Raw genomic sequence first — 26,621 nt, forward strand, 5'->3', positions numbered from 1 at the left:
GCTTTCCCACACTCACATAATGCAGTGAAGGAAACTCAATAGATGTGTAGCCTTAAGAAATGCACTTATCAGTGAGGATACCCAGCAAAAACAGCTTCAGTTTGTAAAAGTGCGTAAAGATTGGACTATAGAGCAATGAAAGAAGGTCATCTGATGAGTCCATATTTACCCTGTTCCAGAGTGATGGAGCATCAGGGTAAGAAGAGAGGCCAATGAGCCCAAAAAATGAGGTCAGCTGACTTTCTGAATATACCGAACCTCCAGGTTTTTCAACCCATGTATCAGTATGATTTTCTTTGATGATACGAGAATATTCCAAGAGGACAATACCAGGATTCATGGGGTTCAGATTGTGAAAGAGTGCAGGGTTCAGGGAGCATGAGATCATATTTGAATTTAACGTATTTACCTCTGTAGTGCGGATAGTCTGTCTCTTTCCTCTCGGAGCCTCGAAGAATAACTGCTCTTTGGCACCAGAATTAACCTGCAGCAATTTACCTGTATTAATAAAATACATTAGGCTGTTATTAGATATAAGTTTTATATGTAACCTGAAACATATTTGCCCTACTAGAGATCCTTGGTCCTTGGTTTCTGCATTTTTGTCATTCTTACATTTTTCAGATTATCAAACTAACTTTAATATCAGACAAACATAACCTGACTAAATATAAAAATCACTTTTTAAATGATTATTTCATTTATTAAGGGAAAAAAACTATCAAAATATTTAGCCATTTTAGTAAAACACTTTTTCTCACAGGGCTAGATTGGTTGGGATATTTTTTTTCACTTTAAAATTAAATAATCATTTTAAAAAAGTGCTTTTTTAGTGATTTACTCAGGTTATCTTTGTCTGATATTAAAGAAAATCAGAAATATATACGCATAACAAAAATGCAAACACAAAAGAAACCTTTTAATCACCACTGTAGAGATAAAACTTTGAATATATATATTTTTGTTTAAACATTAAAGCTGTATGAATATGTTTGTACGGTGCTCACCGCGGGTGTCCCAGTCTATGTGGGTGATGTAGCCGGTCGCTCCTTTGCAGATTCCCACTCTCTTACTGCTCAGGACGTTGTAAATGTCCACAAAGTGATCGTGAGAGGCCACAGCGAGATATTTACCAGCATCTGAACAACACACAAACACAACACACATCTCTGAACTTTCTCCAGAAAATGAAGTATCTATCCAAGAAGTTTTATCATACACATGTTTATTTTCTTTGTGTATATTGGAAAAACACAAAAAAACAGAGGAAAAAAGATATATATAGCTTTGTTAATAGTGGAGCACCTGTGTTTTCCACTGCCAAGATAGCAATACGCCAGAAATTTACACAACTGAACACACCTCATTTATAGACCACCATATATTCAAAAGCACTGTTGCTATTTAAATGATGCATGCCTAAGACATGATAATAGACTGCTGATAGAGCTCACAGTCTGTTTTTTCAACCTAGAGCCAATCAAATTGCTGGTAATGCTGCAAGAAGAGGAGGGTCAATGTGGCGCTAGTAGGGAAAAGGCCCTATTGGATATAACTGTGGTTGGTGGATTGCCATGTCAGTCAACTGTGGAACTTCAAAAGTGGCAACAGTAATCTACAATTTATTACAGTTGACCTAAAGCTTTGGAACGGTTCTGGAATGGACCCCTGTAGCTGTTATTTAACTATTAATTACATAGATATTATATATAGATATTATATAGGTAAATAGCTCTAAAGGAAGAGGCGGAGCTTCACCTCGAGAGAATTTGATGTCGGAGATGAGCTCCTTCCTGTGGTGGAAGGAAACCATGTCTTCTAGTGTATCCGCATTCACCACCAGAAAACTGCCATCATTCAGACCCACGGCTAAGGCTTTCCCATCCGGGGAGAAGGCACAGCATCTTCCTCCTACACACACACACACACACACACACACACAGTAAACAATTTTTTTTTATTAAAAGGCACAATTTAGTGTTTTGTTGTTTGTGAAATACAGTAGGACTCTGAGTTGTTTATAATGCTGCACATGAAAGAAACTATTCAGAAAAAGCACCGTATGAAGTCAACCTGTATGAATATTCATAAGCAAAAACTGAAATCCTATAGTTTCTCCCTGCTCACTCCTCCACTGGACTAAAGCAGTGTTATACCCGATCACCGGAGCACTTTTTTTCACTAAAACCAGCTCACATGGCATTCATTCATTCATTCATACTAGAGACACAACTAGACATTTTAAAATGAATCAAAAAACAGTAAAATGAAACTTATAAACATAAAATTATAAGTATTTTCCCCATGTTGGTACCTTTCTTTAGTTTGCGTACGGCCACCATGCGGTGGTTGGTGGAGGTTTCCCAGATGCGTAGGGTTCTGTCATCACTCACAGTGGCACACACTGGCTGGAGGGGGTGAGCGGCAAGACCCCAGACCTCACCCTCCATATGACCCTAATCATACACACATACACAAATCGGCAATATTAATATTAATATTAAAATAAGGCAAATTAAGGCAATTTAAATTAAAGCAAAGTATAATAATATGATATAAGATGTTTGCTGCTGGTTGAAATAGGAAAACTGTGAGCTTTACTATTTTTTCAGTGAAATAGTAAAGTGAAAAAATGAACAAAGTTAATTTTCAGTTTGGTATGGTTGATCTAAATGTTTGGAACAGTTTTAGGAAGGTTGTGGAAAATGTTAGTCTGGACCCTTGTAGCTGTTATTTAAGTATTACCTACCTATTATAAAGATATACATATAATATAGATAGCACAACTTTATTTTTTACCTGTAGTATGACCATGCACATTGTAAAAACAGTTCTTACAAAGGATATATTGCAGATTTAAAATCTTTATTTGTATAATACTTTACACTCAACACACTTTCTGACAGGATACATAGTTGAGATTGCATATACAAGATATGCATATACAAGTATAATATATATATATTTATTTTATAAATGTAGATATACCTGAACCAGCAGGGTAATTGGTCCACTCTTGTCTATTTCCAGGACCTCTCCATTTTTTGTCCCAACCAAGATGTGTCCGTGGCCCAGAGTTATAGCCCGAATAGAGGGGTTATCCTCCAGGAGAAGCCCTGAAAAAACATACAAAATAAATAATTATTCCTCCATTTTACAGAATAAGAATATGCTGGTAAATAAAATAGGATATTTACAAAGTTATACCTTACAAACTTCTCTCTAACAGGCTCAGTCTTATTAAATAAGAGTATTACTCGCCTTAATCACCTAGTTGGAGCACTAGGGGGAGCACTGAATTACAATCACATCTTACATCCTCTAATATATAATATATAAAATATAATATTATATAGACGTATTAAACACAGAGTGAAATATTGTTGATTATGGCTTTCAGTCAATGAAAACCCAAAAATCAGTGTCTCAGAAAATTTGAATATTATATAAGACCAATTGGAACTTTTTGCAGTGTGGGTAGTGTGCCAAGTCCTGCTGAAAAATGAAATCTGCATCTCCATAAAAGTTTATCAAGTCCAAAGTCAGTGCAGTTTTGATTTCTCACAGAATCTTACAGCACTTCATATCTTACAGCTTCCCTCTGCTGAAAACTGAAACGGAAAAATGTAATAAAATAAAAGCTAACAAAAGCAAATTTCAGCTCTCTGTCACAAAGAATTTAGGAATGGACAATAAAAGGTAGCTCTTCAACCACAGACGCAGCTCCCCCTCTGTAGGGGGATAATAACCTTTGGATCCTGGAGAAAGCGTGGATCTCTTGATGGCGTAGGTTTTGAGACATCTCTCAAACGTGTCGTCCCAAAGCTCCACCACTCCATCCTTTCCTCCCGTCACGAAGCCCTGGAGAAGAGACACCTGCAGTATTAGAGGCTAGAGTGGCTGTGGAGGAATTCCATGTTTTCAGAGGTAAACACTAGTTTAACCACTGTTTAACTCACTGTTAAACTAGTGAGGAACCAGCCGGTTCCGAGACAGCTTCTTCCCCCAGGCGACCAGGCTGCTGAACAGCCAGTAGAACAGTGTTCTGCCCAACCCACCCATTGGTGGGAATCTGCACCCAAGTTTTTCACTCACATGTACACCTGTACTCTGTGACGTGACAATACAAATCTTGAGTCTTAAATCTTGTGGATTTTCAAGGAGGTTGCTATGGTGTTGCTAAGCAACTGCTATGGAATCCCAGGTGGTTGCAATGGTGTTGTTAAGATTTTGCAACATTGTTGATATGGTGGCTGTTATAGTGTAGCTAGGAAGTTTCTATGAAATCCCAGATGGTTGCTATGATGTTGCTAGGTGGTTGCTAAGGGGTTGAAACATAAATGTAAGCAGCTATATATAAATATATGCAATGAAGGCTCCGGAAAATCATGCATTGTCTCACCTTTTCTAAGGAAAACATGGCAAATACGGGTCCATCGTGGGCTTTGATGGTCTTCAGGAGCGTGGGCTCCTTCCAGATGTAAATGTCTCCGTTGGCTGCTCCAGAGAACACCAGGTCGTGGGCGTGTCCAAAACACACAGACATCATGGTCTCAGGCCTCCCCAGGTTTCCAAAGACCCCCCTCTTAAACGTAAGACCGCCTCCTTCAGGAAATATAAAAGAAAAAAATTAACATCCTCTAAACATCATATAAAAAATGTCCTAAAGTTCATAATTAATAGGGGACAAGTTGTTATGCTAATATTTTTCTAAAGTGGTTGCTAGGGTGTTGCTAAGTGGCTGTTAGACTATTGTAAGGTATTTGCCATGGTATCTGAAGTAGTTACTGTTGTATTGTTAAGTGGTAGCAGTAGTGTTTTTAAGTTACTGTTATAGTGTTGCTAAGTAATTACAATGGCGTAGCTAGGTGGTCACCAGTTGGTCGCTAGGGTGTTGCTAAGTGGCTGTTAGACTATTGTAAGGTATTTGCCATAGTATCTGAAGTAGTTGCTGTTGTATTGCTAAGTGGTTGTTAAGTAGTTGCAGTAGTGTTTTTAAGTTATTGTTATGCTGTTGCTAAGTGGTCACAAGTTTGTTGCTAGGGTGTTGCTAAGTGACTGTTAGAATACTATAAGGTAGTTGCTATGGTATCTGAAGTAGTTGCTGTTGTATTGCTAAGTGGATGTTAAGTAGTTGCTGTAGTGTTTTCAAGTTACTGCTATGCTGTTGCTAAGTAATTACAATGGTGTTGCTAAGTGTTCACCAGCTGGTTGCTAGGGTGTTCCTAAGTGGCTGTTCGCCAGGTTATTGATATGGTGTAGACTTATATAAGTAGCTGCTATGGTGCTGCTAAATGGTTACAAGGTGGATGTCACGGCTAGATAGTTACTACAGAATCTCATATGGTTGCTATAGCGCTGCTAAGTTGTTGCCAGGTGGTTGCTATGGTGTTGTTAAATAGTTCCTATGGAATGCCAGAGTTGCTTAATGCCTGAATAAGAGAGGGACGTACCCGCCAGCTGCCAGAACCTGATGTGCTTCATGCCCACCGTCACCAGCTTATCCATGAGAAAAGGGCTGCATTTAACTACGAACAGCTTGTCTTTATGACCTCTAGGAGAAGAAAACGGGAAAAATTAGATATTTATATAGCAGGGTCGGATATGGAGAATTTAATGTTTGGGAGTAGCACTGGGTCATGTATGGGTTTAGGGACGGGGCAGGAGGAAAAGCTGATTGGGCTGACTCAGCAGAGGCGGAAATTACAGCAATAAAAGCAATTTTAAAGGTTAGGAAACGTTTGAAAAAAAAATTAATTTGTGTTTTACCTGGCCGTGGCTAATTTCTCTCCTTTCTTCCAGTCCCACACTATAATAGTGTGATTATCATCCACTCCCACTGAAACCAGACTCTTCCCATCAGCTGCACAAACAAACAAACACATCCTGAGCTCAGAACATCAATCTGATACCAAAGTCCTTAAAGATAAGCATCAGATTACCAATTCACAAACATATTTTCAATCAACAAACTGATTAAACACAATAATCTGATAAAAACATATTGAATAGTTTGTAGCTTTCAACTAAATAATGCACAAAAACTTTTTCTTTTGGCTTGTAGTGACTACTGAACTTGCACAGATCTCCATAGCCTGGGCTTTCTTGGCTTTCAGTTAACAGCTGTGCTGAACTCATCAAGAGTTAATTACATGAATTTCTTGTCTCTTAATAAAGTGTTTGAGAGCATCAGTTAAAGTAAAGTAGTGAAGAGGTAGAGTTACAGGTATACAGTGAATAGTGAATATTTGAGTAATGATCTAATCCAGATTATGAGAAGAAAGAAATACTCAACTAAGTAAAGAAAAAAATACAATATTTTAAGAAGAAATTCATTTGAGTCGATGCAAAAAGAAGAATTTCAAGAACTTTTAAAGTATTCTCAAGTGCAGTCACCACAAAGACCATCAAAAACATTATAATGATGAAACTGGCACTCACCGGGACCATCAATAAACACCTATTTTCTGGTCTAATTTAATACACAAGGATAACCACAGGGATTATGAAGAACATTATTATATGCCACCAGTAAGGAACAGGGGTGTTGCCATGTTTTGCTTCTAATTCAGCAGTAAAGTAAAGCTAAGCTAGGTAAACAAATCTGTAATTCTAAAAAAAAAGTCAAATGAGTGCTGGATGTTAATCTACACAGATTTCTCTGAGTAAAGAGCTTCAGTTTATTTACAGTAAGATTAGATTTACAGATTTCCACAAAGGTTAGTCGCGGTTAGCGCTAGTAAATGCTACTCGATAGCGCTAAAGTGAGGAACCCTGAGTGTTGCCGTAAGCCAGGGTGATAATTGTAGCTTGTTTTAACACTGTAAACATGCAGGCTACAGTCTGATCTACTCACCTCTGTATGGAGAAAGAGCTAGTGCTTAACGTGGTTAGCAGGTAATGCTAATGCACCTCCAGCAGTGCTAGCTGGGGTTAGCCGCAGGCTACAGGCAGATAATACTCACCTCTGAGTAAAAGTGAGACTTGGAACTGGATTAAGGTTCAAATAATCAAATATTATGCAAATATTATCGCTAAACTTAGCAACCAAATAAAAAACACCTACTCAGATACAAAAATATAGATTTTAGCAGGAGCAGAAATTAGACTGAGCTGAATTAAATCAGACGTACCTGAAAAGTCTAGAGCACAAACTCCTCTCTGGTGAAAACCTCTGAGCAGCGAGAGGCACTTCAGACTCTGAACATCCCAAACATGAACAGCCGGGTCCCGACCCACCTGCAGAACAGCACACTATATAACACACACTATAACTCACACACTATGTAACACACACATTATATAACACAGACTATATAACACACACACTATATAACCCTGTCGTTATTTAGGGGGATTAAAGGTGGGTACCTGTCCGGTGGCAGCGTAGTCTTTGATTGGGTGGACGGTCAGGCTGATGATGTCATCATCGTGCCCCAGGTAGAAGCGCTGTGTGTGCTGCTGTCTGTTATACACTATTCCCACTGCAGCTACGTGATACACCACCTCCCCCGTCTGGGTATAGAACAGATTATTCCTGCAGTCGTATCCTCTATACCTGCAAACACACACATAAAAAAACATATAAAACATGTACTGCTTGATTTAGAGCATGTTAGTGTGTCTTTGCTATCGTAACGACAGGAAAAGTACACCTGGAGCAGTTCAAAACGTGCAAAAGTCATGTACTAATTTCCTTAATTAATCATGGGTGTGTTTTGGGAAAAACATTAAATAAATGTTAGCATCAACCTGTCACTTACTCATCACTCCTTTTAAAGAACATGTCATATGAATAAAATTAAAAAGCATATAATAGGAGACATGTACGTAGGCAGGATGTTTTTTTTTTTTTCATTTATTCTACTTAAATATCACATAATCAACGTGAACTATAAAAAAATTGTGGGAATTTGCTCTGTGTCTCTAAAACTGTAAAAACTCCAGATATGGGACAAGACTCAAACTCTCATAACTCATAACGTCTCAAATTTACTCACAAAATAACACCTATGCCTTTCCCATAATAATAATAATAATAATAATACGAATTTAACTTATATAGCTTATATAACTTTCCATACAAAAATTGCAGCTCAAAGTGCTTCACAATAAAATTAAATAAAATAAGTAAATTAAATAAATACAAAATATACAAATATTCTATACATAAAATATAAAGTAAAATAAACAGAATAAGTCAAATAAAATAAAAAAATCAAAATATAAACAAAGAACAGAAACTAAGCCAATAGAAAGCTAAGCTAAAAAAAGAAGGTTTTTAGCTGTTTTTAAAGCTAGTAACACTTGATGCCTGACAAAAATATTAATTGGTAACGAGTTTTCCAGATTTTTTGTGTTTCATATTTGCCCGGTCTGTGTATTGCCCATTGTATTGCTGAATTCATAAATCTGGACCTAAACTTGCATGTTTTACACTAAAAGTAAAAACTGGTGAGCATTAGAAGCCCTAACGGTATTATTTATCCAGTGTTCAGCTGAACAGCATGTCTTGCTACGATAAACTGAATCGTAAGCCTATAGTTTTTATGGGATTCATTGTGAATTCAGTTTGAGAACAACAACAAACACAGCCGGAATCAAAGGAACTGAATTAATCTCCTTTAATTCCCTCAGAACACAAATCCAAACAAAACACTGAGCGGAAAACTCATTCCACTCAACTCAACTCACTGCTGCTGCCCAATCTGCCTGCTGCCAGCAATCTCAATCAACCACATGCTGAGAGCACAGCGCAACACGCAACACACACACACACACACACACACACACACACACACACACACACACACACACACACACACACAAACTCTCAGCCCTCATGTCAGAATTTAGTGCACTCAGGGCTCAGAAACATCCCCGCTTAATAAAAAAAAAATGGTTCAATTCCAGCTAGAAACTATGAAAATATACCCTATCTTAATATTTCGTAATATTTCTTAATATTTCATCATTAAAATACAACCCATTTATTTTGTAACGTTACTTTAATGCCAGGTTCACACTTCACGATTTTGGGCAGACGCTCAGCAAATATCCAACATGTTTAATATCTGACTCAGTCGGCGACTGGGAGTTAGGAGCAGCGACTACAAACAGCCAATGGGATCACAGAAAGAGAGAACCACGGGTCCAAAACACACCTCATCTCCTGCTTTACCAGAGCTGTTTATGGAGAGTCTAACCACTTTATGTCCCCCTGTTATATCAGTAAATAACTGTGAGTGAGTGAGTGAGTCCTCTATAAATAAAACTGACTGAGAAAAACCAGCAGAGATGCTCAAAACTGTCATCCAAGCAAGAGGTGCTACTTTAAAGAATGTAAAATATAAATTATTCTGGTTCACTTAACACTTTTTTGTTATAAATAAATTCCAAATGTATTTTATTTTTATAGTTTGGATGATATCAAGTATTAATCTAAAATGTAGAACAATTTAAAATAATGTAAAAACGCTGAATTTAAGGTGTGCTAATTTTTTTGACTGGTACTGTATATAATATACTGTATAAACAAAGATATTAATAGAATCCCTATATAAAACCCTTATGAAATTTGATTGGCCAGGCGATTTGTCAACAGCAGATGGTAAAAGCTGTTAAATAATAAAACAGAAAGGCAGCTGAAGGTCAGGAGCTCTCAGATCAGAAGAATAAAGAGAGTAAACTGCATCCTCCATGAATAACCCGGACATTATCCCATTATAAACAGGTGCTGAACTCCGGTAATCACAGCCCTCAGTCAGAACAGGTGATTAAGGGGTAATTAATGTGAGCTGATCGTGAGCTGGCGAGGACATGGTACCCGTGAACGAACTGCAGACGGAGCGCTGCGTCCGGCGGCTGCTGCCGCTTCAGCGAGCCCACCTGCTGCATCCTCCCCCGGCTCTGCTGCTTCAGCTGGGGAAGATCCTCCTTATAGACCTGCGGGAGAAAACATCAACATCAAAAGCATTATAGACGTTTACATTATAGACAAACAGTGCATCACACACTAAAAAGTGTCAAAAGCCACATTTATATATACTGACTCTGTACCAAGGAAACCATGTCCACTGCATACAGTCAAGCATGGTGGTGGTAGCATCATGGTCTGATGCTGTTTAAGTGCTTCAGGCATTGGCATTTAGGTAGGTAAACGGGCTGATGGATGGATGGATGATAGATGGATGGATATGTTGATATTTATGTCAGTATTTGGATTTATTGAGGGATGGATTTAAGATTAATGGATAGACAGACTGGTTGGATGGATGGATGAATGGATGAAAAGGTAGATATGTAGATATTTTTGTAGATATTTGGATGGATTGATGATTGGATTTAAGGTAAATGGATGGATAGGTTTATATATATATTTTCTTTTCTGTAGATTGGACGGATGAATAGATGGATGGATGGATTGATAGGTATATGGGTAAGTGTGTATATAGATAGATATACAAGTGGACGGATGGATTGACGGATGGATTAAAGATAAATGGATAGATGGATATGTATGTGGATAAGTGTGCAGGTTGATACCTGGATAAGTAGATGGATGGATGGATGGATGGATGAATAGATGGAAAGATGGATATTATGTAGGTGTTTGGATGGATTCATGATTACCGGATGGATGGGGGAAAGGATAGACCGATATGTCGATAATTACGTAGGTATTTGGTAGGTGGATCAGTAGTGGGAGGCACAGACATTTTCTATCTATCTGTCTATCTGTCTATCTATCTATCTATCTGCCCATCCATTTCTCTCTCTCTTTCTCTCTCTACATATATATATATATATAGATAGAAAAAACAGGGTGGTCATAATATTCTAATGTTCATTTATTCTGAATTTGCATTAGGCAGATGGTTTTAATGTTATGGCTGAATTAACTAATTAAGTGTGCTGCATTTAAACCCTCAGTACCCGCTGGCGTTCCCGCTGGCGTGCCCGCTGGCGTGCCCGCTGGCGTGCCCGGTGTGAATGTTAATAAGGCTGTGTGTGTGTGGAAAGTGTTACGCGAGGCGGAGCTGAAGTGTTAGAGGATTCGTAAGTGTTTAAAGTTTAACCGCGGTCCCTCATCGATCAGTCATGAGGACGCCGCCGGGCTCGTATCCAGCCTGAACAGGCGCCGGTGCCCCCGCCGCTGCCCGCCGTCACGCCGCGCCCGCGCAGCTGTGGGCAGAGATAAGGTGGGTGACAGATGCTGCTGGGAGGAGAATAAATAAAGCTTCTCTCCTCAGGAATAAGCAGAACGCTCTCAGCAGATTCCTCAGTAAATTCCAGATACTCTCCAGCCCTGAGCGTCTTATCTTCTCCACCACCTCGTCCTCCTGCCACCACACACTGAGCCGGGCACGGCGTGGCACAGACAGGCTGTCAGAGTATCCACACAGGTGGCACCTGACCTGAATTTACCTGAGTTTTTAAAAAAGCAGAACAGAAATAAAAAACTATCGCTCTCGTTTTATACAGTATTTCTCCCCTTATTTTTAAGTGGGCTGGTCCCCCACGTAATAATTAATTACCGTATTTGTCACACTATAAGGCGCTAAGCGCTAGCCTGCGGCTTACCCCGGCTAGCACTGCTGGTGCAGCATAAGCATCACCCACTAACCACGCTAAGCGCTAGCTCTTTGGTGGTTGAGTATGAGTATTATGGGCCTGTAGCCTGCTATTACCCTCAGGTAGCACTGCTGGAGCAGCATTAGCATTACCCGCTAGCTCTTTGACTGTTCTGAGGTGAGTATTATGGGCCTGTAAACTGCTGCCAACCCCAGCTAGCACTGCTGAAGCAGCATTAGCATTACCCGCTAGCGCTTTAGCTGTTCAGAGGGGAGTATTATGGGCCTGTAGCCTGCTGCTACCCTCAGCTAGCACTGCTAGAGCAGCATTAGCATCACCCGCTAACCCCCAGCTAGCCCTGCTAAGTAAACTTAGATTTCCAGATTTCCACTGAAGCTGGTGCATTAGCGACTAATGCTAGCGAGTAATTGTAATGCTAACGCTAATGCTCCAGCCTTAGTGGAAATCTGGAAATCTAATCTTACCATAAATAAACAGAAGTGCTTTACTCACCCAAATGAACAGTTTTCAGGAGAGAAATCTGTGTAGATTAACATCCAGCGCTGTAATTATTATTATTATTTTTTTTTTTTAATAATTACAGTTTTTTCACTTAACTCATCTTAGCTTTACAGGTCTCGCCACTTAGCGGTAATACCTGCTCAATTAGAAGGTAAATATGGTGCAAAAAATATGGTAGGCGGTAGATATTTACATTATGTCTAAATTTCACGATGAATAAACCAATAGAAATGCTCCAAAACTGACCTGGATTTGAATCTGACTTCCATTAAAAGCTGGACTCATTATTGGGTTGATTGCTGATAATTCTTTAAAGTTTAAAGCAGTTTTTAAAAAAAGAAGTTTTAATCCCAAGCTTTGAGCATCCCAAGGAGAACTGTTCCACAATCCATCATCCAAAAACCAATGAACCTGAAAAAATAATTCTACAACTGTTTCTACAAACCTACCAAGATATAATCATGTTCCATTCAAACTGACAGATTGATCAAGGCCAAGAGACCCATGGTCACTCTGGACGAGCTGCTGAGATCCACAGCTGCATTTAAAAATCTGACTTCCATACTGTTTTTTATTTAAACAAATCAGGCAGACGGTGTGAAAATAGGCTGTTGGTGGGGAGTAAGATAGCAATAAGCATCACAAGACACCTTGTGCATTATTATTTGAATCCTATTCTTATGTTTTAAATTATATAATGACTTGAACACGTCTACTTTCAGACTTTTCGTTTTTTACCTTTTTGGAAAATACTGAATAAATGAAGCCCTGTTGGAGTACCACAGAGCAGACTTTTGTGTTTGTGTGCTTTGAGTGCAGTCCTTGATGGGTAACCGTGGTAAGAAATTCAATGTACAATTCATGAAAGCTTGCAGTGGTGCCTAAGGCTGTGGCCTTACGCAATCGCTTACATTTCCACGAATTTCTGAAGTGAAATAACGCAGGGTTTTTTTTTTTACTGGGAAGAAATGGTCTTTTTTGTTCTAAAAGCATCTCTGAACCAATTTTCTGTATGAGTTTTGCTTTTTAATGAGTAAAATCGTGCAAAATCTGACCCTACAGCTAAAGGGTCAGCCACAGTACTGCACTGTGTGATTCCCCACTGTAAGAAATCTGAGTTTTAGAGCTGGATAAAGCTGACCTGCCGCTCGTAGTTGATCTGGGTCTCCTGCTCGATGTCCGAGTCCAGCTCCGGCACATCAGACAGCTCTGAGTCCGACTCCTCGCTGTAAGAGTCGGCACACCCATCTAGATAAAGCAGAAAATAAGGGAAAAATAAAATCAATATGCGCAGAAAACTGTGTAAATGTGCTTATTAAAATCAAAATGACATTAGTTTCAGTTGAACAGCACTCACAAACAAGAGCGAGGAGATCATGATTAACAGGTACAGATCCCTCCTTCGGAAAAAGTCTGCTGGCTAATCCTGCTGTGTACTGTCTGAACTTCTCAACTAGCAGAATGAAAAAGAAAAGTTTCTTCAACTGATCTAGTGGGTGGGGCTCTATTAGGGTTAAAGTTAGCTTGTGCTACATGACAAATCATGAACAAGCTAGTTCATGCTTAACTGCGATTGAAGCCCAAAACACATTATTTGAAAGTTCTTACTTATCTCTCTTATCTGCTGACTCGCCAGAGACGGTAAGTATAGATAGTATAGATCCCTCCCTCAGAAGAAGTCTACTGGCTAATACTGTTGTGTACTGTCTGAGCTTCTCAACCAGCAGACTGAAATGGAAATGTTCCTTTAACTGAAGATCTAGTGGGTGGGGCTCTAGTGAGGGATGAGCTATGTAAGTGCTCTATCACCTTTATGCAAATAAGTTGTTGCTGGCCACGCCCCATGTCTACGCTGAGAGTTTATCTACCTTACGTTAGAATTAGCTTGTGCTAAATGGCAAAACACGAACAAGCTAGTTCATGCTTAAATGCAATAGAAGCCCAAAACTTACTTATCTGTAAGTATTGTATGACAGTGAGTATAGATAGTATAGATCCCTCCCTCAGAAGAAGTCTATTGGGTAATACTGTTGTGTACTGTCTAAGCTTATCAAGGGATGGATGGATTTTTTTTGGTGTTTGGAGTGTTTATAGGGGCAGTAGAGACAAAAAGCATGCAAAAATGAGTTTTGCATAATATATCCTCTTTAAAACAAGCGCATGCAACTATAAATGACTTTAGCATTGACTTTCTTTCTACGGCATTCAATAATAAACCAATAGTGAATCTAATTTAAGGTAATTCAAGTAATTTAAGCACTGATTTACCTTCCAACATTAATAATCATCTCATTAAAGACAAAGAGAATGTGCAATTAATATGCAAATGTTAATTAAACCACTTTCACCATCAGCTAATTGCTATTACAGAGATTATATGAGTTTGTGATTGATGCTCTGAAGCTGGTAAATTGAGTTAACTGCTCTTAATGATGTTTTAATAAAATACAAAGTTTGGAATGCAGTCATACCATGAAACAAAATGCGTATCAGGCAGTAGGTTTACATTTACATTATGTCTTAATTTCACAATGAATGGACCAATATAAATGCTCCCAGGCAGCCAAGAGGCCCATGGTCACTCTGGAGGACCTGCAGAGATCCACAGCTGGATTTAAATCAGACTTCCACACAGGTTCTATTTAAACAAATCAGGCGAAAGGTGTGAAAATAGACTGTTGGCAGGGAGTAAGGTAGCAATGAGCATCACAATTCATGAATGCAGTCATACCTTGAAACACAGGCTCGATAACGCCGTTCACGCTTCCCTCCGGCAAAAAACGCCACTGGAACAGCGAATGATCCGCCCCGCCAGTCGTCAACACCCACTGATGGTCATGTGACCACCGGACATTGGTCACATGGGCGGAGTGTCCGACGTACTTCTTGAATTTCGCTCCTAAAATACACAATATATAATAACATACTGTTCACAGCACATACTAGTGTTAAAAAAGTAATAATTAATTTTAAATGTATATTATAGTTATTATAGTATGTATAGTTATAAGTTAAATACTTGTTTTCCTTGTATTTTTAAAGTAAGAGACAAAACAAATAAACACATGTTTTAAAAACAGATTATTTTTAAGTTTCACTCACTAAGGGGTCCTATTTTAGTCATCTGTAGGTGAGCATCAACTGTGCACCGTTTAGCTTGATTTAGGGCGTGTCATTGTGTCATCACTCTCGTAACGATGGGAAAAGTACACCTTACGCATCTCTAACCTGGACGTGTCCAACGCTTCTCAGCAGCGGAAACTGAGCTGCTGGTTCACGCTGCCAAGATAGCAATGAACGTGTGACTGTTGATGTCTGTCTAGGTTGTATTTAAAGTCTTAGGTTTTATGAGGAAGAAAATGTGTGATTAATCTGATTATTTTCTATTTTTGTAAATATTTAGTTTTCTACACAATTCGAAAAACGACCAAAAGAAACTCTCAAAAATGATCTGAAATAAACATTTTTTTTTACTTTTTACATTGACTTTTCATTCTAATTTTATAGTTTTTTTCAAAACAGCAGAGAACGCCTACCTGCTGCCCCCCCAAGTCAATTTTACAGCTCTAAAACTTAAAGGACAAAATGTTTTCAGAGATACAGACGGCCGAGGGAATCCTTTTTAAGAGTTTAAGGGTTAATTTTTTCCTAGCACTCAGTGCTGTATCTTTATAACTAAGGCTGATTTGAGTTTTAGAGCTGTAAGATAAACATATTTGCATATATTTGTTTAGGAAATACATGTTTTTAATTGGTCAGTGAGGTTTGCTGGTTTTAACTACTGAGTTTAGTGTAATCAGTGTTTATTATTGATTAAGAACAGGTGCTGACAGGACCTTTTTTCAGGCAGGGGAAGCGGAATAACTTGACCAGGCCGAAGTCGTCTCCTGTAACCAGCACTGCACTGCTGTAATTGGCATCCAGAGAGTTGATGTCGGCGAGGTTGGTGTACTTGGGCCAGATCCCACTGACCTCCGGCCCGATTACACACGTCCAGGAAACCCAGTGGATCCCTTTAATCTCCTCTTTAGATGTCAGGTGTTTCCCAGCTGAAACATACAATAAACAATCAATCAATCAATCAATCAACCTTTATTTAAACTCAGAGTACATTGAGGGTGGCCCTCATTTAGGGGATTGTCAAAGAAAAAGAGTAAATCAATAAAAAGAGTATAAGATAAGATATTTTAAAATAAGGTCTAAAACAAATAAGCTAAAAATAAGAATTTAGTGTGAATCATTGATCAGGTAAAAAAATCTAAGGTAATAAAAATGATAAGGAAAGAATGAATAAATAAATAAATAAATTAAGAAATTAAGAAAAAATAAATAAAAGAAACAAAAAACCTATTGTTAAAAGAGAGTTAAAGGAAACAGAAATAAAAAAAGTGTATGAAAAAAATAAAATAAGACCAAAAAACACTCAAAAACATACCAAAAATCATTAAAAAAATAAAAAGACAAAAAATGATTTAGTGACACCAGCGAGCTGAGCTTTAGAGTTTTAGTGTTTCCTGTAGTGAATTCCAGCTCACTGGTGCTCTGTAGACGCATCCAGGTAGCTGCGCCGTTAAAATAGCAATCCACCAAAGTCAGAGCTCACCTGTCTCTTTAAAGAGAATGATGAGCAAGTGACACTCTGATTGGTTTATTTCACGTTATGCCCAAAATTAACCAAACACACTAATGATTAATTAAGAGAATTAGTACATACCTTTCGCTTTGCGGTTCGAGACGTGCAATGTGTACTTATCCCGCCGTTATGATAGCAAAGACACACTGACACGCCCTAAATCAAGCTGCACAGTGCCGCTAGACGTTAGACGGCTCACCTACAGATCGCTAAAATTGGACATCAAGTAGTTAGAAACTATTTTTAATTCGTGTTTTAAGCCGATAATTAGCTCTATTCACCCCATCCGTTGAGCCAGTCTCTTTGTGGATCTTTGGCTATGTTTAAACAGGCCGTGCTCTGGGCATGGAGTCGAGCAGGCTCTGCATGATCAATGCCCGTCATCTGAAATGAATGAAGCTGTCGAAGCTCGGTGTCAGAAATACGGTAAAACTACACGACAGCAACAAACAGAGAAAGGTTAACAACTACATTCACCCTGTTCCGTTACAGTGAGGCCTGATCCACCTGTAACTCAGAGACACTTACAGGGAGTCCCATGACTTTTGACACGATACAAATGGACAATTTTATCCAGACAGCAGTCACCATCACTACCACCCAATGCACTGCAAAGTCCACTATGGGTGGTAAGATTAGCCTTTTACGATGAGTAATGTTAAATACCATTTTTTACACTATTATATTATAATCGATTTGTCCCACGTAGCTTGTTTTAACACGGTAAACATGCAGGCTACAGTCCTATATACTCACCTCTGAACGACAAAAGAGCTAGTGCTAAGCATAGTTAGCAGGTAATGCTATTGATGCTCCAGCAGTGCTAGCCGAGTTAAGCAGCAGGCTACAGGCAGATATACTTACTTCTGAACAGCGAAAGAGCTAGCGCTTAGCACGGTTAGCGGCTAATGCTAATACTGCTCCATTCATTTTTTTGAAAATTAAAGGATTTTAGGTGCAATTAAAGGACTTATAGTGCAAAAAAAACTGTACCCACCGTTCCATCCATCTGCACCCACTGTCACCCACTGTCAGACTTCACTCAAAGCATGGTGGTGGTAGCATCATGGCCTTGAGCTGTATGAGCATTTTTCCAGAACTACGTAAACCCTATTGATCATCTGTGGGGCATCCTCAAACAGAAGGTCCTCCACTGTAATAGTGCCTTAGTAGATGTGTTCAATTCCATCAGAAGCTCACCTGATTGAACACCTGTAGACGCTTTATAATGAACACAGTGATGAGTGGTGAAGTGCTGAAGAGCAGAACTCACTGGGCATTCTGTAGAAGAAGCGTTCTCCGGCTCCGTCGTTGGTCTGCAGGAACTTGCCGTCGATGGACCAGTCCAGGTGAGTGATGAAGCTGCAGGATCTGCTGCACTCCCCCACCTTCTTATAGCGCTGAGCCACGGCGTACACGTCCACCAGACCGTCGTTAGAGCCCACGGCCAGGTACGCCCCGTCCGGAGAATACTTCAGCTCGTGGATCACCTCCTTCCTGTCCTTAATGTGCACTATCTCCGTCATATCTCTGAGCAGGAAACAGAAAGAAGAACAAACAAGGGAAAATGATTATTATTTTCCAATATTTCAAGTAATTTTGGAGCATTTCTATTCTTCATTCATAATAAAACTCTAAAGATATCTAAAACAACTGCAAGATTTACAAGATTTTTCTGTCAAAAAGAAAAAAAAAATCTATATATAAATATATATTTGGAGTGGACGATATCGACAAAAAATGTGATGTGCAGCAATGCTGTTGTTGCTACCACACTCTACCTCTACCTCACTCTACCTCACTTTACCACACTTTACATCAATGCATCATGCACTACCTCGCTCTACCACACTCTACCTCTACCACACTCTACCTCATTGTATCATGCATAATTTTGCTCAACCACGCTTCACCTGCCACACTCTATCTCCCTCTACCACACTCTACCTCAATGTATCATGCACTACCTCACTCTAACGTGCTTTACCACACTCTACCTCGCTCTATCTGCCTCTACCACACTCTACCACACTATCTGCCTCTACCACACTCTACCATACTCTATGTCCCTTTACCACACTCTGCCACACTCTACCTCGCTCTACCTCTATGTATCATGCACTACCTCACTCTAACAGGCTTTACGACACTCTAGCACACTCTACTTTGCTCTATCTGCCTCTACCACACTCTACCACACTCTATGTCCCTTTACCACACTCTATGTCCCTTTACCACACTCTGCCACACTCTATATCTGCCTCTACCACACTCTACCACACTCTAACTCAATGTATCATGCACTACCTCACTCTCACGCGCTTTACCACACTCTACCTCGCTCTATCTGCCTCTACTACACTCTACCACACTCTATGTCCCTTTACCACACTCTACCTCAATGTATCATGCACTACCTCACTCTCACGCGCTTTACCACACTCTACCTCGCTCTATCTGCCTCTACTACACTCTACCACACTCTATGTCCCTTTACCACACCCTGCCACACTCTACCTCGCTCTATCTGCCTCTACCACACTCTACCACACTCAATGTCCCTCTACCACACTCTACCTCAATGTATCATGCACTACCTCACTCTAACGTGCTTCACCACACTCTACCACACTCTACCACACTCTACCACACTCTACCACACTCTACCACACTCTACCACACTCTACCACACTCTACCACACTCTACCACACTCTACCACACTCATATTTCCCTGATGAGTATGAAAAATAGATTTTAGGGTAAGAAAATGTACATGTAGTTTGCAGGCCTTTAAAGAGGATGTGTAGGAGTGAAAGTTCTGGCGAGGATCAGAGTCTAACACAGCTGAGCAGCTCCAGCTGGAGAAAGTTCATACATTCCCGTAATGATTCCACACGGCTCTGAAACATCACTTCCACCCTCCTCAGTCCCGCCTTTCATCCAGAGCCCAACTAATTACCCATCAGCCCAGCGTCTCATCAGCCCGGCTCATTCACCGAACAGCAATTCCAGCAGCTGACACCTGACTTACATCTGCTCTGATGGATCATTCAATCACTTAGTGACTGATATAGAGGTTCAGACCAGGTCAGAGTCACTGGATAAACGAGAAAACCATGTCTTTTAGAGATTCTTTTACAGATTTGGGCCAAAATAGTGTTAGGAGTCTTGCCACTCAGACCTGGAACTGAACCCCAGTCTCTCACAGTGTTATCCACTACACCACACCAACCACATTTGTGGCTGAATGGTTCATTTAGCTGTCTGAAACACTAAGACATTTCTTTCAGAAAAAAAACCTTCAAAGAAAAGTCTGAAATGTCCAAAAAGGCAGAAGAGCAGAACAAACCGCGCCGCGCTCTTCCCCACGGAGGAAAAATCCATCCCGTGTTTTTAACAGACGAAGTGCAAAACACGATCAGAGCACTTCAAAGAGCGTGACGGGGATTTAACACTTCAAAATGTATTGATCACCAGCGCTGCACACATCCATTTACCCCGGCTTCTGCAGCTCCATCTCACTAAATTAGCCTGACTTCTGAATCTGAGGCCATGAATGTTCGCGTCAGTCACCTTTTATACCATAAAGGCCTAAAAACTGAATTCATACAGAGAGAGAGAGAGAGAGAGAGAGAGAGAGAGAGAGAAAAATGTCCTTGAAAAGATCAGCTTTTTCACGAAGCTGCTGTGCTCACATTCATTTCAACCACACATCCACACTTTTCTATAAGTGCATTTAACATGGAGCTTAAAAGCTGACAAATAATCGAAATTAAATTGCTAAAGATTTACAATAAGGCATGACATGACTCTCTAAACCATCACTGATTGGTGGAAACTTCACACTAGACCTCGAGCAGTTTGGACTGTGTGTCTCTCCACTCTTCCTCCAGACTCTGATCCCTTGATTTACAAATGAAATGTAAAATGTACTGATGATCAGTGATGGTTTGGAGAGTCATGTCTGTCATCTGCTGGTGTTGATCCACTGTGTTTTATTATCAAGTCTAAAGTCAGTGCAGTTTTGTTTTCCCACAAAATCTTACAGCACTTCATATCTTACAGCTTCCCTCTGCTACTGACAACTTTTATAGAGATGCAGATTTCATTTTCCAGCAGGACTTGGCACACTGCCCACACTGTATACCAAAAGTAAAAACTGGTCTTATATATATAATATTCAAATTTTTGTGTTTTCATTGGCTGTAAACCTTAATCATAAACAATAAAATAAATAAACAATACATATAATACACATTTAATATTAAGCTACTATGTAGAAAATAAATTAAATAAAAAATAAAGCAAAATACTGAATGAGAAGGTGTGTCCAGAAGATGTAACTTGTTTTTTGTGCATCATGATTAAATGATAAATTAAGTGATAGCATTAGTAGTATTAGTGTATTAGTAGTACCTGACACGCAGTACAGTGAAGGAGCCGTCCTTCATACCCAGAGATAACTGAGAGCCGTCATGGCTGAAGGCCACACTCCGCACTGCCTCCTCCATATTGCAGCGAGCTATCAGGGCGTGGTCAGCCAGACTCCATAACCTGAGAAAAAAAAAAAACAAAGAACCAATCAGATCTGTACGTTATAGAAGGTCCTATCTTAAACCAAACCAACAGTCTATTTCCAAACCCTCGTCTAAATCGCAACCGTGCTTCTGAATATATCTACACTGATGGGCGTGGTGGTCTGGAAATGAGGTGTGTTCAGGTACATTTCTGCCGTATTGCTGGTATATCTTGTAATAGGAAAAGACAGGTGATCCACTGATTACCGTATTATTTGGACAATAAAAGCTCAACTAAAATCCTTAAAAAAGGATTAATTAAGGTATTAAGGAGCAGTAAAGCCACTTCACTGAAGTACAGAGTTATACAGGAGTTTCAGTTTAGTTCTCCAGCACTGAGACTGAAGTAGCATTAGCATTAGCCGCTAACTATGCTAAGCGCCAGCTCTTTCGCCATTCAGAAATGAGTATATTGGACTATATTAGCCGCTAGCTAATATCTCCCTGGCTTAAAAACTTTCAGGGTTCTGTAGTGTAGCGCTGTCAGGCAGCATTTACGTCCTGTTAGCGCTTGCAGTTTGCTGCTAATGCTAATATGCTAAAAACAGCAAAAAAATAAGTACCCTGATGTGATAATTAGGGGTGGGTGATACGGCACAATATTTCAAAAGTATAATATCATTCACCATATTTAAAAATGTTGGCAATATTATAAAGTACGATATGATACGGCACCCCCCTGTTCCTTACTAGTGTTGCATAATGCGTCTTATAGTGCAAAAAACATTGTGAACACAAACTAGAGAGACCTCAACAGTTAAACAGATGTTCATTGCTACCTTGGCAGTGAATTGTCAACACAGGTACACCCAGTCCTACTCATGATCATGTATTTAAGATAATTTAAATAAAAGTTACAGACCGTACGGAGCGGTCGTCACTGCCCGTCACTGCCAGGGGTTTCTTGGGGTGGACGCCCAGCGCCCAGAGCTCGCCCTCGCTGTGGCCCTGCATGATGAGCAGCGGCTTGTCCCGCTCCCGAACCATCACCTCAAAAATCTCACTGTCCTGCGTCCCCGCCAGGATACGGTCAGCCCGCCAGCACACACTGCGGATAGACAGTCCTGTAAAACACAGAGAGAGAGAGTGTTTGTTTGTTTGTTTGTGTTTTGTGCTATAGATCACTGAAGTCGTGCATCATTCTGTACTCCTCGTACGACTTCCGTGTCTAAGCATTTTTCCCTATGAGGAAAATGAATAGGGTTTTTAAAAACCCGCCTCTATCACATTCTGTGTTAATATACAGGTGTTAGACAATGAAACTGAAACACCTGGTTTTAGATCACAATAATTGATTGTGGTGACGGACAGTTCTGGTGGAAACAGGAGAGTTGAGGTGCACATTGAATTCTGTGTGATTTGATCAGCCGTGGTTTTATGTTTTTTGGATACAATCCGGGTTAGCACCCGAACATCCCTTTCAGACAGCTTCCTCTTACAGCGTCCACAGTTAATCCTGTTGGATGTGGTTGGTTCTTCTTGGTGGTATGCTGACGTTACCCTGGATACCGTGGCTCTTGATGCATCACAAAGACTTGCTGTCTTGGTCACAGATGCTCCAGCAAGACGTGCACCAACAATTTGTCCTCTTTTGAACTCTGGTATGTCTCCCATAATGTTGTGTGCATTGCAATATTTAGAGCAGAACTGTGCTCTTACCCTGCTAATTGAACCTTCACACTCTGCTCTTACTGGTGCAATGTGAAATTAATGAAGATTGAACACCAGGCTGCTCCAATTTAGCCATAAAACCTAAAATCCCACACTAACATGATGACAGGTGTTTCAGTTTCATTGTCCAACCCCTGTAGATTCTGTATTATAATATTAAAGTCTTGCATTGCAGAAAGAAAACAGCATTATTATTATTATTATTATTATTATTATTATTATTATTATTATTAATATATTTTTAACACTGGCACATAGTTCAAACATTTGACTCTTTCTGTATATTGATATTAATGAAAGTGTTGGTATCTTAAAAACTGTTATGCTTTGTGATTTGCAATAATAATGATAACAGTTTTAATAAGATATATAAACACACACACACACACACACACACACTGCTGACTATCCAAACTACAGACTGCATTTGTGTAAACAAACACACCTGCCTTCTCTCTCTCTCTGCAAATACGTCCCCGGGGAGAGCACCTGGCAACCAGATAACAGCAAACAACACCACACACACACACACACACACACACAGAAAAACAGCCCTCTATACTTATTACACACTCAGCCAGTCTGAACAAACATGACTCTGCATATTAAAGCCTTGGAGGAACAATATAATAATATTAATATACTAAATATCAGCAAGCGTGTAAATTAACCACTGTTACTACTCATCAGGTTGCCAGGCGGAGACAGTTTTACACCCTGTGCAAGGGTGATAGCTTATCGCTATCTTACACCCCACCAAATAGCAGCAGAGCTTCTGAATATATCTTTGGAAATTAGGTGTGTTCAGGTAAATTTCTGGTATAAAACACAGGAGCTCCACTGACTGAATACAACCTAGACAGACGCCAACAGTCAGACGTTCATTACTATCTTGGCAATGCACATTGCACATTGCCACACATACACCCAACTACAGTATAAACAGAATAGTAAATAAAATAACATCCCTGTTCCCGTAAATGAGCTGCTGGAGCTCCTTCACAGCGTCAACCAGCAGCTCAGTTTCCTCTGCTGAGAAGCGCTAAACACGTCCAGGTAGCTGCACCGTTAAAATAGCAATCCACCAAAGTTAGAGCACACCTGTCTCTTAAAGAGAATGATGAGAAAGTGACACTCTGATTGGTTTATTTCACGTTACGCCCAAAATTAACCACACCCATGATTAATTAAGAGAATTAGTACATGCCTTTTGTGCATTTCGAATCCCTTAATGTGTACTTTACACGTCGTTACGATAGCAAAGACACACTGACACGTTCTTAAGGCATTGCTGTGGTTGCTTTCTGGTATCCCAGGTGGTTGCTTCGGTGCTCCAAAATGTCTAATTTTAGGTTGCTTGGGTGTTCCAAGTAGCTGATATGGTGTTGCCCTGTGGTTGCCATGGCGTAGCTTTGTGGTTGCTAAGTGGCTTGTCATAGTATCCCAGGTGGTGTCTGTGGCGCTGTATAAAGTTGGTAATTGGTTGCTTAGGTATTTTATGTACAGTATAGTTGCTATGAAGCTGAAATGGCTGCTATGACGATGCTAAGTGGACGCTATATGGGTGCTACAGTGTGGCAAAGAGACAGCTCTGAAATATAATAAAGAGGAAGATGGATGATCACAAACCATCAAACCACCAAACTGAACTGCTTGAATTTTTGCACCAGGAGTAAAGCAGCATAAAGTTATCCAAAAGCAGTGTGTAAGACTGGTGGAGGAGAACATGATGCCAAGATGCATGAAAAACAAAACTGTGATTAAAAACCAACCAGGGTTATTCCACCAAATATTGATTTCTGAACTCTTAAAACTTTATGAATATGAACTTGTTTTCTTTGCATTTTGGTTTGCTGTTTCAACGAATTGAAAGTAAAACTAAAGTAAGTTAATCAGTGTTGCAAATCTAGCATTTAACTAAACAATAAACAGAATAAAGAATAAAATAACATTGCTCTTCCCTTAAATGAGCTGCTTCACAGCGTGAATCAGCAGCTCGTTTTTTTTGCTAAGATGTGAAAGAGCATTGCGCTGTTAAGATACGAACCTGCCAAAGTCATAGCTCACCCGACTTTTAAAGAGAAGGACAACTGGTGGCTCACTGATTGGTTTATTTTACGTTACACCCAAAATTAACCACACCCATGATTAATTTAGAGAATTAGTACACATTTTGTGCATTTTGAGCTGAGCAAGGCATATTTTTCACGCCTTCATGATACAAAAGACACAGGACACGCCTCTAATTCAATCTGTGCAAAGTGCAACTAACCAGTGTGCTATAGATCACTAAAATAGGGTCCATTATATTTAATGATATAAAGGTCTGGACTCTGGGGTGCCCAGTCAGTCTACGCTCTACCTTTATATCCCTGCTCCGTCTCCCGCAGGTCGATCTTAGTGATGGGCTTGAACTCGGAGTCCCACAGGCGGATGCAGCCGTCTCGTCCCCCGGTGGCGAAACCCTCCTCACAGGAGTACATGCTGAAGATACCTGCCTACAGGTAACAGAAACACCATTTAGAAACCATATATTATATAATAATGTAATTATATATTATATAATATCATTAAAAAGTTACTTTATTTCAGTAATTCAGTTGAAAATGTGAAACTCATATTTTATATAGGTGTATTACACACAGAGTGATCTATTTTAAGCATTTATTTCTTTTTAAAATTGGATTTGGGGGGTTTGGAGAGTCACGTCATCTGCTGGTGCTGGTCCACTGTGTTATATATTCCCACAAAATCTTACAGCACTTCATGATTCCCTCTGCTGACAACTTTTACGTAGATGCGGATTTCATTTTTCAGTAGGACTTGGCACACTTAGAGCATTTATTTGCACAAAATGAGAAAAAGAAGCAGAGCTTTCAGACCTCAAATAATGCAAATAAAACAAGTTCATATTCATAAAGTTTTAAGAGTTCAGAAATAATCAATATTTGGTGGAATAATCCTGGTTTTTAAATCACAGTGTTCTCCTCCACCAGTCTTACACACTGCTTTTGGATAGCTTCATCCCTGCAGGGAGAGGGGAGAAAGCTGCTTCCCACGGCACTCTTTGGAAATATCGCTCTTATTTTAAAACAAGCTCATACTTAAAGTATTTGTACTAAATAAATGAGGAATTGAACAGTTTTTAAAGTACTGAGATACTTTTCTAGTATGTGTACACCATACAACACTACTATACTGCACTACCAGTCTAAAAACTCATTTTAATACCTTGGCTTTTAACCTAAAATGAGATTTTGCTCTTGTTTGGGATGTTTTTTTAATGTCTTATTTTTTTAGCTTTTGTCTTTATGTCATATATTTATCTATGTATATCCCTTTGTTTGATAAATATAAGTGCTTTATTAATAAATTTGAGTTGAGTACTCACCCCGTGTGCTCCCTGCACGGTCCGTATGAGGTTTAACCCTTTCCACACGTAGATATCTCCGTTCAGAGCGCCGGAGTAGGTGATCTCGTCTTTCGCTGCTGATACACACAGGATGGTCTGAAGATCGCCCGTCTTCCCGAAGATTCCTCGCTTAGGTGTCAGAGCATTCCCACACATCGACCAAAACTGCAAACACACGGGATTTACAGATTAACAGAATTAAAATTACAAAAATCCATGAATTAATACATA

At 39.6% G+C, this 26,621-nt stretch overlaps 1 protein-coding gene across 4 annotated transcripts in view; it reads right to left on the reverse strand.

The window, feature by feature from the left end:
* The window catches only part of LOC103042714 (echinoderm microtubule-associated protein-like 6), a 65,745-nt gene that overhangs the window by 25,109 nt on the left and 14,015 nt on the right, over positions 1-26,621 (reverse strand). For all 4 annotated transcript variants that reach the window (XM_022682090.2, XM_022682088.2, XM_049472562.1 and 1 more), the window contains exons 5-24: positions 26,370-26,555; positions 25,341-25,476; positions 22,170-22,371; positions 21,147-21,284; positions 18,003-18,259; positions 15,933-16,145; positions 14,828-14,995; positions 13,238-13,344; positions 9,827-9,945; positions 7,372-7,558; positions 7,134-7,239; positions 5,770-5,863; positions 5,454-5,554; positions 4,403-4,605; positions 3,750-3,861; positions 2,989-3,116; positions 2,315-2,456; positions 1,759-1,911; positions 1,008-1,139; positions 410-498 (exon numbers count right to left, since the gene is read on the reverse strand). In XM_022682090.2, the coding sequence (XP_022537811.2) occupies positions 410-498; positions 1,008-1,139; positions 1,759-1,911; positions 2,315-2,456; positions 2,989-3,116; positions 3,750-3,861; positions 4,403-4,605; positions 5,454-5,554; positions 5,770-5,863; positions 7,134-7,239; positions 7,372-7,558; positions 9,827-9,945; positions 13,238-13,344; positions 14,828-14,995; positions 15,933-16,145; positions 18,003-18,259; positions 21,147-21,284; positions 22,170-22,371; positions 25,341-25,476; positions 26,370-26,555 (2,973 nt within the window). The remainder of the gene's footprint in view (positions 1-409; positions 499-1,007; positions 1,140-1,758; positions 1,912-2,314; positions 2,457-2,988; positions 3,117-3,749; positions 3,862-4,402; positions 4,606-5,453; positions 5,555-5,769; positions 5,864-7,133; positions 7,240-7,371; positions 7,559-9,826; positions 9,946-13,237; positions 13,345-14,827; positions 14,996-15,932; positions 16,146-18,002; positions 18,260-21,146; positions 21,285-22,169; positions 22,372-25,340; positions 25,477-26,369; positions 26,556-26,621) is intronic.

This window comes from Astyanax mexicanus, chromosome 25, assembly GCF_023375975.1.
Source record: "Astyanax mexicanus isolate ESR-SI-001 chromosome 25, AstMex3_surface, whole genome shotgun sequence".
Classification (NCBI taxonomy): Eukaryota; Metazoa; Chordata; class Actinopteri; order Characiformes; family Acestrorhamphidae; genus Astyanax; species Astyanax mexicanus.